The sequence below is a fragment of the Lycorma delicatula genome, chromosome 1 (assembly GCF_047948215.1).
Source record: "Lycorma delicatula isolate Av1 chromosome 1, ASM4794821v1, whole genome shotgun sequence".
Classification (NCBI taxonomy): domain Eukaryota; kingdom Metazoa; phylum Arthropoda; class Insecta; order Hemiptera; family Fulgoridae; genus Lycorma; species Lycorma delicatula.
In genome coordinates, this window is record NC_134455.1 from 311,188,632 (window position 1) to 311,204,778 (window position 16,147).

The 16,147-nt window shown below is 33.3% G+C and overlaps 1 protein-coding gene across 1 annotated transcript in view; it reads left to right on the forward strand.

The window, feature by feature from the left end:
* The first annotated feature begins 4,134 nt into the window (after positions 1-4,134).
* LOC142333969 (U5 small nuclear ribonucleoprotein 40 kDa protein) overlaps positions 4,135-16,147 on the forward strand; it is a 32,715-nt gene continuing 20,702 nt past the window's right edge. The window contains exon 1 of the mRNA XM_075381627.1: positions 4,135-4,496. Within this exon, the coding sequence (XP_075237742.1) occupies positions 4,431-4,496 (66 nt within the window). The 5' untranslated portion in view covers positions 4,135-4,430. The remainder of the gene's footprint in view (positions 4,497-16,147) is intronic.

Sequence of the window (16,147 nt, forward strand, 5' to 3'; positions counted from 1 at the left end):
TGGTGTTTGTGTATATACAAGATCAGAAACTACAGTAGCCACAATAAAATACTGAAATAGTTGTGTAGTAATGGGATCTAAGGCAATCAATAGTTGTGTCCAAGGCAAATTTTGTAATTTGATTGGATTGCAGATATGTACATAATGATATATATGATATGTACATATATGTATATTAACATAGCAAAAAAGATTCTTTTGTCATTGTATTTACTCATATTCCCCTCTGTACTAATATTTTGAACACAAAAGTATAAAAACTGTTTACCACCAAAAGTATAAAATTTGATAATGCTTCTTATCTTATGCTTATTATTTTTTTCTAATAGCGCTTTCAAGATTTTCCCTCTATCATCAGTTATACTTTTTCTTCCAAATCAACATTAATTTCAAACCATTAAAATTATAACATGTAAAAATATGTAGTCATAAATAGAGACTGGATTATATGCAACATAAAAAGCTTGAAATATGCATGAAAAATGCTTAAAATGAAAAAAAAGTGTGTTATTATTTAAAGTGTCAAAATATGCAACTTTAAATAATAAAAAAATAGTAATTTTTAGTTTTTTTTATTTCAAAATCAGTATACAGTTAGTAAGTAGTCAAATAACATATCGATAAATTCGATAATTAATAATTATTTAACATTTTGTTACTTTTGTAAATGTAAATAATCAAGTACTGTTCCAAATGTTCGGTACTAAGATTGTGTCTTCGATCAGTCAAAATATTTTTGTAAGTGGAAAAGGATTGCTCCACATCCATTGAGGTAACTGAGAAGTATTTGAATTTGGGAGCACTTATTTTTTCTGGTAAACGTTTACCTGTCCCATTAATAAAACTATCAATCTGACACAAAGGTTCAAAGCCTGGGTTATTGTTCAAAATTTGCTGGTATGTGGGAAGTGCTAATCACAGCTACTTTTTTTTTTACGTTAGAATCGTTAAATGCTAACTTGGACTGACAAACTACCATAGTCTCTGCACTATCGAAGTCGTTTACTACACCTTTCATGGCCTCGAAATATTCATTGTAAAACAGCACAGCTTCAATCCACGTTCCCCATCGAGTTACTACTGGTTCGGGAGGTAAAGGCACATTTGGCAGTTTTTCTTTATAGGCCTTATTGCGAGCAGATGCCTTAAGAAACACTTTCTTTGTTGATGCCTTGACCATATAGGGAATAGCATCTGAGAGAAATATAAACAGTCTTTCATCTGCAGAAGATTCAGGAAATATTTTTTTAATATCCTCATTCACGAATTTGGCAATCTTAGAATGATTTTTCTTTTCAAGGTGTTTGCAGCCACCAAATAGGAAGAAGAGGGCTCTAATTTTAACGTACCGACAATTAAATTCGCAGTGTAACAAATAATGCTATCCTTGAGTTCGTTGCTTATTTTTGACAGAACATGCAGGTAAACTGTTGGTATGTAATTTTTACACAATGTTGATTTATCTGGTATATTTTGATTCAAGCAATATTTTCGCAAAAATCTTTGAAGGTAAAATTTGCAAGTTTGTGAAGAGGAATATTACTTTTAAGGAATGCTTCACATAAAGCCATGCTAAAGTGGCTTTTTTGTTTACCTTTGGAAGTAAAATCACTGCTACTTGCCGCTGTTACAAATTGTCGTGGGTCTTTACTTTGCAATCCTGCGATATGAAGACTTGTCTTAACATGCGGGTCTACTTGAAACTTTATTATGCACGAAATATTTTTCTCACAAACTCGACAATATAAAACATTTCCGTCGTATGTAAATATTCCAGAATAGGATCCACAAAGAGACACTTTTTTTTCGGGAGGCATGATACACATTAAACTTTACGCAAACAAATAAAAACTAAACTGATGCAATGACGCGTCAACAGGAAATTGCGTAATTTAATTGCCTAGTGGTAGGAGTGCTGCAGTAGGCATGCGCGACGCAGAACGGTATCGTCTGTCCTGGTCTCGCGTGAGTTTGTGTTTTACTTGGCATCATAATATTATCCTACCAAAACAATAGACGCGCGGCCGCTAAGTGCGCTGTAAGAACCGTGCGCTAATAGGTTTGCCCGGCTCGACGTAAGACTTCATTTTTTTCGGTAGGTATCTTTTTTTTAACCTCCGGGTCCGCAGTTAAGCATTTTTTCCGCAGAGGATGAGATGAATGCTTTTTAGCGTGTCCAAAAAATGCCATGCCTGACCGGGATTCGAACCCAGGATCTCCGGGTGAAAGGCCGAGACGCTATCACTCGTGCCACGGAGGCCGGCTCGGTAGATACCCTACCGAAAAATATAGTAAATGTAGCGAAAATATGCATCATCACTAGATTTTAAGGAAAATAAGCAATAACCGATGAGAATGGGTTTAATATGCAAATGCATGTAATCCGGTCTCTAGTCATGAATATCAAAAAATATAAAATTTGTAATTTTATATTTATATTTAATGGTTTGAATTTAATGTGTGGCATGGAAGAAAAAGTTTAACTAATAATGAGGGAAACTTCAAAAGCGCTATTAGAAAAAAATAATAAGCATATGGTAAGAAGCATTGTTGGATTCTGTACTTTTGGTGGTAAATGGTTTTTATATTTTTGAGATATAAAAACCATTTCATAAAGTAATACTACCACAATGAGTGTTTAAGAGTACCAATACATAATAAACAATTTGTTTACTTCAAAAACTAAGCATTTGAACAACCGTTGTAACATTAAACAACACCATTCTTAAACGCCCGTCACCAGTTCTCTTAATTTCTTATTTATAAAGCCAAATGTCAGTTGAAGTCAAAATAATGTCCGCTTCCAAATAAAAAATGATTTGTCACAATGAATTAGACTGTATATATGTAACTGGTTTAGTACATACTAATGCATATTATCAATGATTATAATTACTTAACTATCACTAAGTTTGTTATTGTGAGTCTGCAATTATTGTGGCATAATAAACAATGTTCCCAATTGTGGTGTCCATTCTGTGATTTCTGAATGTAAATATTCTTAATGTTTTAAGAGTTAACTGTAAATTGTGTGAAATTTTTGAGTTATAATAAGTAAAGGAAAGATATAATGCAGTAGCATTGTTTATTTAGTGCAAGCTAATATATAAATGATTGTAATGAAGAGCAGTCAGAAGTCTAATGATCAGACAGATGACCTTGCTAAACAAGCAAGTAACAGAAAAGTTTGAAGAAACTAACATTTGATAATTAATGTTTTTGGCATGAAATGTCTAGAAATTTCATAGTAGAGTGTTCAGAACTGAAACTGAAAAACTATATATCAAAACCATTAAAAACTAAACCAGTTGTGAATAAATATTGAATTGGTAATATATTTCTTTTTTATAAAGGAAGAATAAAGTTATATTAATTTGAAAGCAAGTCATAATTTTTTAAATGCTGTAATGATTTCAATGAAAAATTCACAGAAATGAAATGTGATGAATAGGAATATACTAATAGTGAATTAATTAAACAACAAATTAAGCTGTTTCCCAATTTAAAAAAATGTAATCTTATTTTATTATGCACATCTATGATACCAACAGTTAAATCCTTCTATTATTTAGGTAGTAAAATGATTACTTAAGACAAAACAAGATGCAAAATTACAAAATCAAAATGAAATTCTTACTGAATATTCCACAGATTTTTTAAAAATAATCTGTTGGAAGTAGAAAGAAATTTGTAAAATTGTAAATAGTGTAATGTTTAATAGCCAACAGGAATGCCAAAAAGGTAAGTAATCAATTCTTTGATTTTGGTTTAAGTGTTGATGTTAGTGTTAAAAAATCAAATGATTCAATAAAATTTTAAATGAAAACAAAACGTGAACTGAAAATAAAAAAGTGTATGGCAAAATTGCACTTTGTAGTTTCAAGGTTTATACTTTGGTAAGAAAATTATTTATTCACTGGCAGATTTGAGTATGTTGGAAAACACACCGGACGACAAAGATTGATAAAACTCAAGCTGTCTACTAATAGATAAAAAATAGAAGATTGACATTTGTTCATAATTTTATATGACCTTCGTCTTTTGTGCATCCAGTAAATGAGTCCCAAAATCTCCGGTAAAATTTAGTTTATCGTGAAGTATATTTACATATAGGTGGCGTTGCAATCGAATTATACTAAAGCATTCACTCTCAGTTAGTAGGTTATGGTTGAAGTTTGTCCGTTAGACAAAGCTTGCTGTTAATATTATTGAATGTTTATGTTTTTAGTGTATAAAGGTGTAATTTTGGGGTTTAATTGTTTGTCTAATTGGGTATTATTTAAGGATAATATTATTGATCCTAATGTGATGCAGAATTCATTGTACTGTTTAATGTTTTTGTAGAAGATTAATACCAGTTGTATTTGGTGTATTGTAGTATATTTAAAGTTTGTTACTAGTGTGGTAACAGTGTTTCTCAAATTTAAAAAATGAAGCGCAAAGGTAGTGAATTAGCAGTTTTAGACAACAGAGCAATTAAGAAAGCCCATGAAGAGGTAATATTGGAAAAATAATAACGTAATGCATGTGTAGGTTATGTTTTTATCTTGTAATGCCGGATTTCTGGTGGTCGGTTTTATTCGTTTTTATGTTAAGTGGATTATGGCTGGTTTTTTAATATATCATTTTCTTTACGTAATTATGTAATTTTTAATGTACTACCGCTTTCTGCTTATGTTATTACAAGAATCGAAAAAATTTGGAGATGGTGGTTTATAAACGTGGAATTTAAAATAATGTTTAACTGTCCCACTCTATAGAGAACTGCTTGATAGTTTCTTGCATTTTAAAGATGTTTTGAGTACGTGTTTAAAAATCACTAAACTTAATTTTAATTAGTTATGATTTTGCCAGTATTTTTTTTTTACGTTAGTACAGAGATCTAATCGCTTCCTGGGAAGTGTTCCAAAAAAAGGAAGTTAAAAAACGTGCATTTGTGCTAGATTTATTTGTAACCATGCAAGGCGTAACCTCAAATTAACATAAATTACTCATGCCCAGTGTTGAAAATAATTTACATGGAACCGCAATGTATAAATATTTATATTTAAGTTGTAAGAGACATAACATAAGGCAAACGTTAAGCATGAGAGTGGTACAGCCAGCAAGAATATGGAGGATCCCATGCTAATTGTACATAGGAAATTAATGAAGTGGTTTCTTTCAAGTAAAAGTTAATTTCAGTTAAAAGTTCCTTTCTCATGGAGCTAAATGTACTGAGGTTCATCAGTATCCCAAGCCCACTGAAGTTCAAGCAATATTCAGTTAGGCAAGTGACTTTTACACTGATCACTACAAGAACTGGCTTTTGGATCATTCCATGTAAAGTCCAGTTTTGAAAATCGTCCCTAGTTGACAATCTCCAAATATCATCAGATTTTTGGTGGAGATTCCCCATAGCCAGAAATGCTATTTTACCAAATTGCAGCTTCTTATCTGCTATGGCTAATTTTTTGTGACCTCATGAAAAAGGGGTGCTTATAGTTTGTGGACATATGTAAATACTTTTATATTCAGCTAACAATTTTCACGACAATAATAAAGATACAGATTTGAATTTTGTTACTGTTGGTTAACTTTCTATATGCAATATCTGAATATGCTAGTCACAAGATTTGTTTAGAACCTGGTTTTGAGATATAGAAATTGAAATTCAGCCAAAAATTTGTCGCAACATTTTGAAAGTCAAAATTTGAGCTTATATATTTCATATCTAATTTTTTAATTGGAATGAGACTTTGTAATTTGAAAAAGGAATAATTATGTGTAGGATCCTGCAGTTCAAAGCAATTACAATCTTATATCAGGAGAATTCCATCCCCAAATTTGATTCATGATTTTTGTCATGATTGTTTATCATGATTTTTGGCTCATCTTCACAGGCTTGTATCTCAGGTAAACAACCTTCCCAGATTTTTTTTAGTTTTATAATAGGTGGAAAGGGCAGCTTTTAAACAACATAATCTATCCATTTTGTAAGAAAATATTATAGTATGTAAGAAAGCTTTTCAAAGATAATAATTAATTTTTTGCGTGTGACAGATTTTTAATCTGTGGACATTTCTAGTTAATTAAAACAGCTGAAGGTGGAAAACATTCAGTGCTTCAAAATAATATTAGATTTTTTAAAGAATGTTACAAAATTTACAATATCTGGAAATAATTTGCAGCGTTCAGAAAATTTTGGGCTATTGTAGAACTTTTTAGGCTGATCTGAAAAATCCATTTTCTTAAATGTTCTAGTATTTTCTAGAATGTTTTGGAAAACTCCATTCTCCAAATCATTGTAGAGATTTCTGAAAAATTCCGTTTCTTCTAGAACATTATAGAATATTCATTATTTTGAAGAAAGGGTATATAAGCATCAACTTTTTGTGAATTAACATAGTTAGTGAATAACAACTATAATCAGTTGTGACATTTATTGTTATTTCCAACTGTGTTTTGAATTGCTTTAAAATGAGTGAAGTTCTTGGCCCCAGCCATTTTGGCAAGCCTATGGCTCTGAATTCCACAAGTCTTGTAATGCTTAATTATCGAAAAGCATTTTTGTTGCCTGTGAAAGTACTATCACCAACGGCCAAAGAACTTTTACAGTGGCGATCTGAAATTAGTTTTAATGAAGATGCTGACTTACACAGTATGTCTGTAAAGTTCCTGAACTAAATTGAATAAAAATACAGTTTAAAAGATAAATGAATTTATTTACATCACTCCTCTACATAGAACCCTTCTCTAGTTATACACTCGTTGTAGTGCTGGTAGAGCCGTCAAACTCTTTGGAGAAATCACTTTGTGGCATCACTCTCAACTGCATGGTGCAAGCCCTTTGGATGGCCGTAATGGTGTTGAAAAAATGGCCTTTCGGTAACAAAAATAGTCTGCTGAAGCCAAGTTGGATGAATAGGGTGGGTGGGATAAGATGGTGATTTTATTTGTGGCGTAATAATGTGTTAAAAGTGTTGCCATGTGTGCTAAGGCATTGTTGTGCAAGAGTCCAACTGCCTTGGTCCTGGTACTCAGGCTGTATTTGACAAATGTGATGCGTGAGGCATTTCATTACTATCAAATAGAATTTAGAATTCATGGTTTGACCAGTTGGGACAGTTTCATGAGTGCATGCGCTCTTTTGCAATGTTATCGTTGTGCATAGCTGCTGATGGCCTCCTGCTTGGTTTGTCGTCATCCAACGACTCTCTACTGTCTCTAAACTGCTTCCGCCTTGTGTATATTGTAGTACAAGATGCGGCTTCATCACTGAATTCTTGCTGTATCATAGAATGAGTTTCATTCTAACAAAAAATTTTATTGCTCTTCTCTGTTCCATGTCATGAGCTCGCACGAGGTCACATGAACACAATGTACACGGCCGAATATAACGTGAGAGTGGAGTGATAAAATTATGTACACACACTCGTCAGACATCGTACTACATAGTTCCGTGGTTGTCTGAGAGATGGTGTTACTTGTAGTGACTACAGAAATTTAGTTTGGAAACTTTTCAGACGTACGAACTTATGTTCCTATCATAAAGCTGTTTTGCTGACGAAGTTTGAATTCCTACAGAAGGACTGCCGTAATCCATTTGGAAAAGAGTCGCATAAAGCCAGTAAAGGATTGTGACCTATTAGTATTGATTCTCCTGACCGATTAAAAGTTTTAAAAAATTATGACTTCAAGCCAGATCAAAAGTTATGTCCACAATGTAGGCAAGAATTGGCTCAAAGAGAGATTCTGCCAAAAGATGATCAACCAGAATCAGAATCTAGTGGTGTGAAAATGCTAGAGGCTTCTGGAAGAATGTATGCCTCACTTAAATATGTCAGGAAATGGGATTCAAAACGCTACCTGAAGCAGAAGGTAAAAAGAGCACAAGATGCTATAGCTGCTGCTGGTTTGATTGTTACTGGTGTAATGCAAACATTAAAGAGTAAACAGTGTCAAGGATGAAAAGATATAGATATCCTGATTGAAAAGCTCAAAGTCAAACTTTTGATCTCAGCTCGCCCACAACAAGTTCAGATTTTGACTTTGGCATCCAGTCGCTGGAGTATTGAGAAAACAGCTGATGAATTCCAGGTTTCAATGTGAATGGTGAAGCAGGCATGTTCACATGTAGAAACATGTACTTCTGTGCAATTTAAAAGCGATGTTCATAGCTTACTGCACACATTATAGCCATAAAATTGTCTTCTCAAATTTTTGTGAATGTGACCAAATTGTTGCATACAGTTGGTGCTGCTGGCACACATTCAGTTTGTGTTTGTACCATTCATCAAAATGTTAAGCTCATGATAGCTGCAATATCCATCAAGGATGACTATAAGGTATTGATTCAGAAAACTGTGTGCAGCTTAGAATCTAAGGATTCCATGCTACAATATTGTGAATAGTGTTCAGGAAAAACTGGATTGGAGTTCTCTTTATTAGAGGAGCTTGAAGATTATGACTTGGAAGAACTAATAGAATATAAGCAGTGGATTCATACTGACAAGAGACACAACTGGCGACTATGGAAAATTTTATTGAATAACTTTCCTTAAAGGTCTTTTGCCTGACTAGCCATCATTTTGTTTCAAAACATCAAAGTTTATATCTAAAACAACTGAAGGAAAATTTAAATGATAATCATACCTTTATCCTGTTGGATTTTGCTGAGAACTATTAGTTCGTTGTGCAAGATGCTGTACAGAGATTCCATTGGAAAAATAGTCAAGCTATATTGCACCCATTCATGGTTTATTACAATAACAATCAGCTTCAGAATCTTAGATTTGCATGGTCAATGATTGTCTGCGCCATATCATTGCTGTTATATATTTTTGACTGAACTGATCAACTACTTCAAGACAATGACTGGAATAAAGCATATACACTACTTCAGTGATGATTCAGCTTCTCAATACAAGAATTTCAAAAAATTTATCAATTTGTGACACCATGAAGAAGACTGGGATAATAGCTGAATGGAACTTCTTTGGTAATAGCCATGAAAAATCACCATGTGATGGAATTGGAGGTACTAAAAAATGATTAGCAGCATGTGCCAGTCTTCAGCAATGTATAGAAACCAGATATTGACACCAAGAGGCTTATTTGAATTTTGTAAAGAAAATATACCAGGAATCGGGTTCTTTTTTATTCCAAGAGAAGAAGTTGAGGGAATCTGACCTGAACAGGAAAGATGGTTTAGTAGTGGTCACACAATTGCTGGAACAAGAGAGAAACACCAGTATAAGCCAATTAGCAAAGTTAAAATCCAAGTCAACAGACTCAAATAATACTTCAGTTTTGAAGCTGATATTTATGAAACTGATAAACCTACTCAAGGCATATCACTTACCAGCTTCCAACCAGGCCAGTATGTGGCTTGCATATATGACAATACTTGGTGGATTGGAAATATATGCAATATATCTTTTGAAGAACATGATGCCCTCATTAGTTTTATGCATCCTCATGTTGCAGCTCGTTCTTATCATTAGCCCCCTAGAAAGGACACTTATTGGATTCCAGAACAGTACATTTTTGCTACTCTTGAAGCACCACTTACATCATCAGGATGACAATATATGTATCCAGAATACATCCAGTTTATGATTAAGAAACAGTTTAAGCTGATGTGAAATTAAAAGCATTGAGCTAAAAAGTTTCTGACTGCTTTAGATATTTTTATTTTATTATTTTGAAGCCACTGTTTTCTATTTTTTTTTTTTTTTTTGTCTTCAGTCATTTGACTGGTTTGATGCAGCTCTCCAAGATTCCCTATCTAGTGCTAGACGTTTCATTTCAGTATACCCTCTACATCCTACATCCCCAACAATTTGTTTTACATACTCCAAACGTGGCCTGCCTACACAATTTTTCCCTTCTACCTGTCCTTCCAATATTAAAGCGACTATTCCAGGATGCCTTAGTATGTGGCCTATAAGTCTGTCTCTTCTTTTAACTATATTTTTCCAAATGCTACTTTCTTCATCTATTTGCCGCAATACCTCTTCATTTGTCACTTTATCCACCCATCTGATTTTTAACATTCTCCTATAGCACCACATTTCAAAAGCTTCTAATCTTTTCTTCTCAGATACTCCGATTGTCCAAGTTTCACTTCCATATAAAGCGACACTCCAAACATACACTTTCAAAAATCTTTTCCTGACATTTAAATTCATTTTTGATGTAAACAAATTATATTTCTTACTGAAGGCTCGTTTAGCTTGTGCTATTCGGCATTTTATATCGCTCCTGCTTCGTCCATCTTTAGTAATTTTACTTCCCAAATAACAAAATTCTTCTACCTCCATAATCTTTTCTCCTCCTATTTTCACATTCAGTGGTCCATCTTTGTTATTTCTACTACATTTCATTACTTTTGTTTTGTTCTTGTTTATTTTCATGCGATAGTTTTTGCGTAGGACTTCATCTATGCCGTTCATTGTTTCTTCTAAATCCTTTTTACTCTCGGCTAGAATTACTATATCATCAGCAAATCGTAGCATCTTTATCTTTTCACCTTGTACTGTTACTCCGAATCTAAATTGTTCTTTAACATCATTAACTGCTAGTTCCATGTAAAGATTAAAAAGTAACGGCGATAGGAAACATCCTTGTCGGACTCCCTTTCTTATTAGGGCTTCTTTCTTATGTTCTTCAATTGTTATTGTTGCTGTTTGGTTCCTGTACATGTTAGCAATTGTTCTACTATCTCTGTATTTGAACCCTAATTTTCTTAAAATGCTGAACATTTTATTCCAGTCTACGTTATCGAAAGCCTTTTCTAGGTCTATAAACGCCAAGTATGTTTGTTTGTTTTTCTTTAATCTTCCTTCTACTATTAATCTGAGGCCTAAAATTGCTTCCCTTGTCCCTATACTTTTCCTGAAACCAAATTGGTCTTCTCCTAACACTTCTTCCATTCTCCTCTCAATTCTTCTGTATAAAATTCTAGTTAAAATTTTTGATGCATGACTAGTTAAACTAATTGTTCTGTATTCTTCACATTTATCTGCCCCTGCTTTCTTTGGTATCATAACTATAACACTTTTTTTGAAGTCTGATGGAAATTCCCCATTTTCATAAATATTACACACCAGTTTGTATAATCTATCAATCGCTTCCTCACCTGCACTGCGCAGTAATTCTACAGGTATTCCGTCTATTCCAGGAGCCTTTCTGCCATTTAAATCTTTTAATGCTCTCTTAAATTCAGATCTCAGTATTGTTTCTCCCATTTCATCCTCCTCAACTTCCTCTTCTTCCTCTATAACACCATTTTCTAATTCATTTCCTCCGTATAACTCTTCAATATATTCCACCCATCTATCGACTTTACCTTTCGTATTATATATTGGTGTACCATCTTTGTTTAACACATTATTAGATTTTAATTTATGTACCCCAAAATTTTCCTTAACTTTCCTGTATGCTCCGTCTATTTTACCAATGTTCATTTCTCTTTCCACTTCTGAACACTTTTCTTTAATCCACTCTTCTTTCGCCAGTTTGCACTTCCTGTTTATAGCATTTCTTAATTGCCGATAGTTCCTTTTACTTTCTTCATCACTAGCATTCTTATATTTTCTACGTTCATCCATCAGCTGCAATATATCGTCTGAAACCCAAGGTTTTCTACCAGTTCTCTTTATTCCGCCTAAGTTTGCTTCTGCTGATTTAAGAATTTCCTTTTTAACATTCTCCCATTCTTCTTCTACATTTTCTACCTTATCTTTTTTACTCAGACCTCTTGCGATGTCCTCCTCAAAAATCTTCTTTACCTCCTCTTCCTCAAGCTTCTCTAAATTCCACCAATTCATCTGACACATTTTCTTCAGGTTTTTAAACCCCAATCTACATTTCATTATCACCAAATTATGGTCGCTATCAATGTCTGCTCCAGGGTAAGTTTTGCAGTCAACGAGTTGATTTCTAAATCTTTGCTTAACCATGATATAATCTATCTGATACCTTGCAGTATCGCCTGGCTTTTTCCAAGTGTATATTCTTCTATTATGATTTTTAAATTGGGTGTTGGGAATTACTAAATTATACTTCGTGCAAAACTCTATAAGTCGGTCCCCTCTTTCATTCCTTTTGCCCAGCCCGTATTCACCCACTATATTTCCTTCCTTGCCTTCTCCAATGCTTGCATTCCAATCTCCAACTATTATTAAATTTTCATCTCCTTTTACGTGTTTAATTGCTTCATCAATCTCTTCATATACACACTCTACCTCATCATCATCATGGGCGCTTGTAGGCATATAGACGTTAACAATCGTTATCGGTTAGGTTTTGATTTTATCCTTATTACAATGATTCTATCGCTATGCGTTTTGAAATACTCCACTCTCCTCCCTATCTTCTTGTTCATCACGAAACCTACTCCTGCCTGCCCATTATTTGACGCTGAGTTAATTACTCTAAAATCACCTGACCAAAAGTCGCCTTCCTCTTCCCACCGAACCTCACTAATTCCTAATATATCCACATTTGTCCTACCCATTTCCTTTTTTAAATTTTCTAGCCTACCAACCTTTTTTAAGCTTCTAACATTCCACGCTCCGACTCGTAGAATGTTATTTTTTAATTTTCTGGTGACCCCTTCCTTAGTAGTCCCCACCCGGAGATCCGAACAGGGGAATATTTTACCTCCGGAATATTTTACCAAGGAAGGCGCCTCCATTATTGCTATGTGAAAATGCAGAGAGCCACATTTTCTTGGAAAAAAAGCAGCTGTAGTTTTCCATTGCTTTCAGCTGCGCAGTACTCAGAGGACTGAGTGATGTTGATACGGCCGTTTAAGTCGTCCTGACTCACGCCCCTAACAACTACTGAAAGAGCTGCTGCCCTCTTTCAGGAATCATTCCTTAGTCTGGCTCTCAACAGATACCTCTCCGATATGGTTGCACCTTCGGTTTCTGTAACAGATTTTGCTTTCTGTAACAGATTTAATTAGTTGAAACTGCCTCCTCTGCATTCAAGAAGAGGCAAGGTACAGCTAATACAGTTAACAACAGGGAACAAAACGAATGATATTACTTAATAAAAAATTACTAATGATGCATTATCTTTCAACTGTTTTTTATAAACGCCTCTTATAAACTACAGGTAAAAAAAAAACTGACATAAGCCTCCGGTTGCTGTGAAACTTCAGGATGTTACACACAATTATGCCCTTTTTCAGGTTACAAAGTCTTGTTCTAATTAAAGTACTAGTTAAGGAATTATATGAGCTCAAACTTTGACTTAGGGCAACAACTTTTTAGCTAAATTTAAGGTGTTGTATCTCAAAACCAGGTGCTAAAAGAAACTTGTGAATAACATATTCGAATTCAGCATAAAATGTTAACTGAAAATATTAAAATTCAAACCTATAGCTATTGCCTTCAAAATTGTAAGTCGAAGTTAGAATTTTTTGCACGTATGTGCAAACTACCAGTAAGTATCCTCTTTTCAAGAGATCACAGAAAAACAGCAATAGCAGATGTAGAGTTACAATTTGGTAAAACGATATTTCAAACCATAGCGAATATCCATGCAAAATTTGATGAAGTTTAGAGATGGTGAACTGGGGACCCCTGGTCCACTTGACATGAAATGATTTTTTTTTACTTTGAGTACATACATGTTTGACAGTCCCCTTCCCACAAGAAATGAGGGGAGGGGGCAAGTATTGTTGTAAAGCAACAAATTTATTAACTCTTTGTAAAAAGGAATGCTTTATACAGGATGATTCAAAGAAACGGGAAATTAAAAAAATTAAATAACGTTAATGAAAAATTTTTTTTAGAAAATGAATTTTATTTCATGTAACTGTACAAATGTTGCCATTTTAGGATACATAAATTTTTGTTTATTTTGTAAAGATGACATCTTGCAGGTGACCTCCTCTTCTACGTAAACTCTCATGAAGTCTCTTCGTTAAATTGTTCATGGTTTGACGTAACATCTCAACTGGAATTTTGGCAATTACTTCTCAGATCTTTGCCTTCAGTTTTTCCGTTGTAGCAGGTCTACTGTGGAACACTTTGCTTTTAAGGTAACCCTACAAAAAGTAATCGCAAGCTGAGAGATCAGGTGATCTGGGAGGCCATCTAATGTCACCATTTCGTGAAATGACACGTTGTCCAAAAAATTGGCATACAGCTGCCATCGATATTCGTGCAGTATGTGACGTTGCTCTGTCTTGTTGAAACCAGGCTGTGTTAAGAATTGGTGGAAATCTCTTTTGTTGTTCCACAACAAAGGTTTTAAGCATGGCTACGTAACGTGAGGCTATGTAAAACGCTTTGATAGCTAATGCACGTTGCGCACCACTCCAAGGATCCATGACAACTAAATGGCAGGTTAGGTTAGAGAGTCTGGCGCCACTTTATCAAGTGGTACCAATCGCCCATGGCTACCAACACAACTTTCAAAATTTCCCGTTTCTTTGAATCACTCTGTAGTATAGGCCGAGATGTTTTTAAATGCCTAGTGCATTTTTTTGTAACTACATGAATATATATACTGGGATAATTTTTGAGCACCATTCAAGTATTTTTTGAAAGTGAGTTGTTTTAAATGTTTTAAAAATAATGTGTAATACTACCTGATTTCTTTTAGCAATTTACATTTCTAAAAAATGTTCATTTACTATTCAGTGATAACTTGTATTTTTTCAGAGAGCAATGTTCTTTTATTTATTATTAAAGCTACATTATTTCACTTACAGTATTATTATTAAGAAAATACCTCAGCCATTGAATTAATAATAATAATAATATGTTAGTCAGTTTCGATTTGTGTTAATTTTAGTTGTGCAACCATAAATGACACTTCAGCATGAGTTTATTCTTACACTGATGTTGTCACATTCTTCCAAGAATCTGACTTGGAGGATGAACTGTGTGCTCATCCAATGCAGTCAGTTGTACAAAGAAGAATTCAGTAGGAGCATTCAGACTTGAGTGATAAGAAAGATCCAATCAATCAGTTATTAACAATCTGCCCTTCTAATTGGAAGTAGCTCATTTACACAGTTATGAATTTTGGTTTTGTATGTTTACTTTTTTTTTTAAATTACACGTGTTTTGCTTTTGCTACTTCTATAAACATAAATTACAAAAAGGAAGTGTCAGGTTAAAAAAGTTACTTCAAAAGATGAAACAATATTTGATTATAACATTTCAGATTAGTTGATTTCAGCAGAAGAGAAACAGTGGATGCTACAAGAACATTGCAGAATTGATGAATGACTCAGGTAAAAATAGATAAATTTTGATTTTAAATTCTTGTAATTTTCAATAGTGATGAAATGCTTTATTATTTTACATTACTTTTTTCCAGTTTATTTGTTTTATTGATAAGAATTTTAAACAATAAATAGAAAATAAATGTTTAATTTATTATACAGTTTATATGTTTTTTATTATGCAAATATATTTTCATTTATAGTATTCCTTACTATATTTATTTATTATATATGATTAATACATACTTGTTCATGTTAGAGACAGATGTAACTTTGTAATGACTATTTGGGAAGACACTTTCATTGCCAGTGCAAAGGATAGGATTTAATAAAATAAAGTTATATTTATGGTTATTGTTTTGATTCTTACCTCTGTTGTATTTTCAATATTATCTGCATGTAACATAGTTGTTCATCTTCCAAATTACTACAAATTGTTTATGCTTATATGCACTTCTTTTTGTTCTAATGAAATTGTAAAACAACCTGAATGATGTTGCCAAATACTGTTCATCCATATAAAGAATGCTATTGGATAAATCACAATAATTTTTTTTCATCGTTCCAATTATACACTTTACCATCTTTCAGCTTCTACTTAAGATACAGCTATAACATTTTTTATATCATTTAATGCTTTCTTAGGGAAGTGCCAGATATCAGCACACAATGTAAAATCTTCATTAGCGATAAAGAAGAAGAAAAGATAGTGAATTTTCCTTTTAACTCTGGGAATTAATTTAGTAGCTGTGAAATTTCAATAACTATTTCTTCCAGGATAACAACTTTTCTCATGAAACATAAACTGTCTGTTTCAAAACAAGCTGTCAATACAAACAATTATTTATTATTATCTTTGTAGTTGGAAGTTCAATGAACTTGAATTTGGAAGTTTTTGAATTCTGACATGTTTGC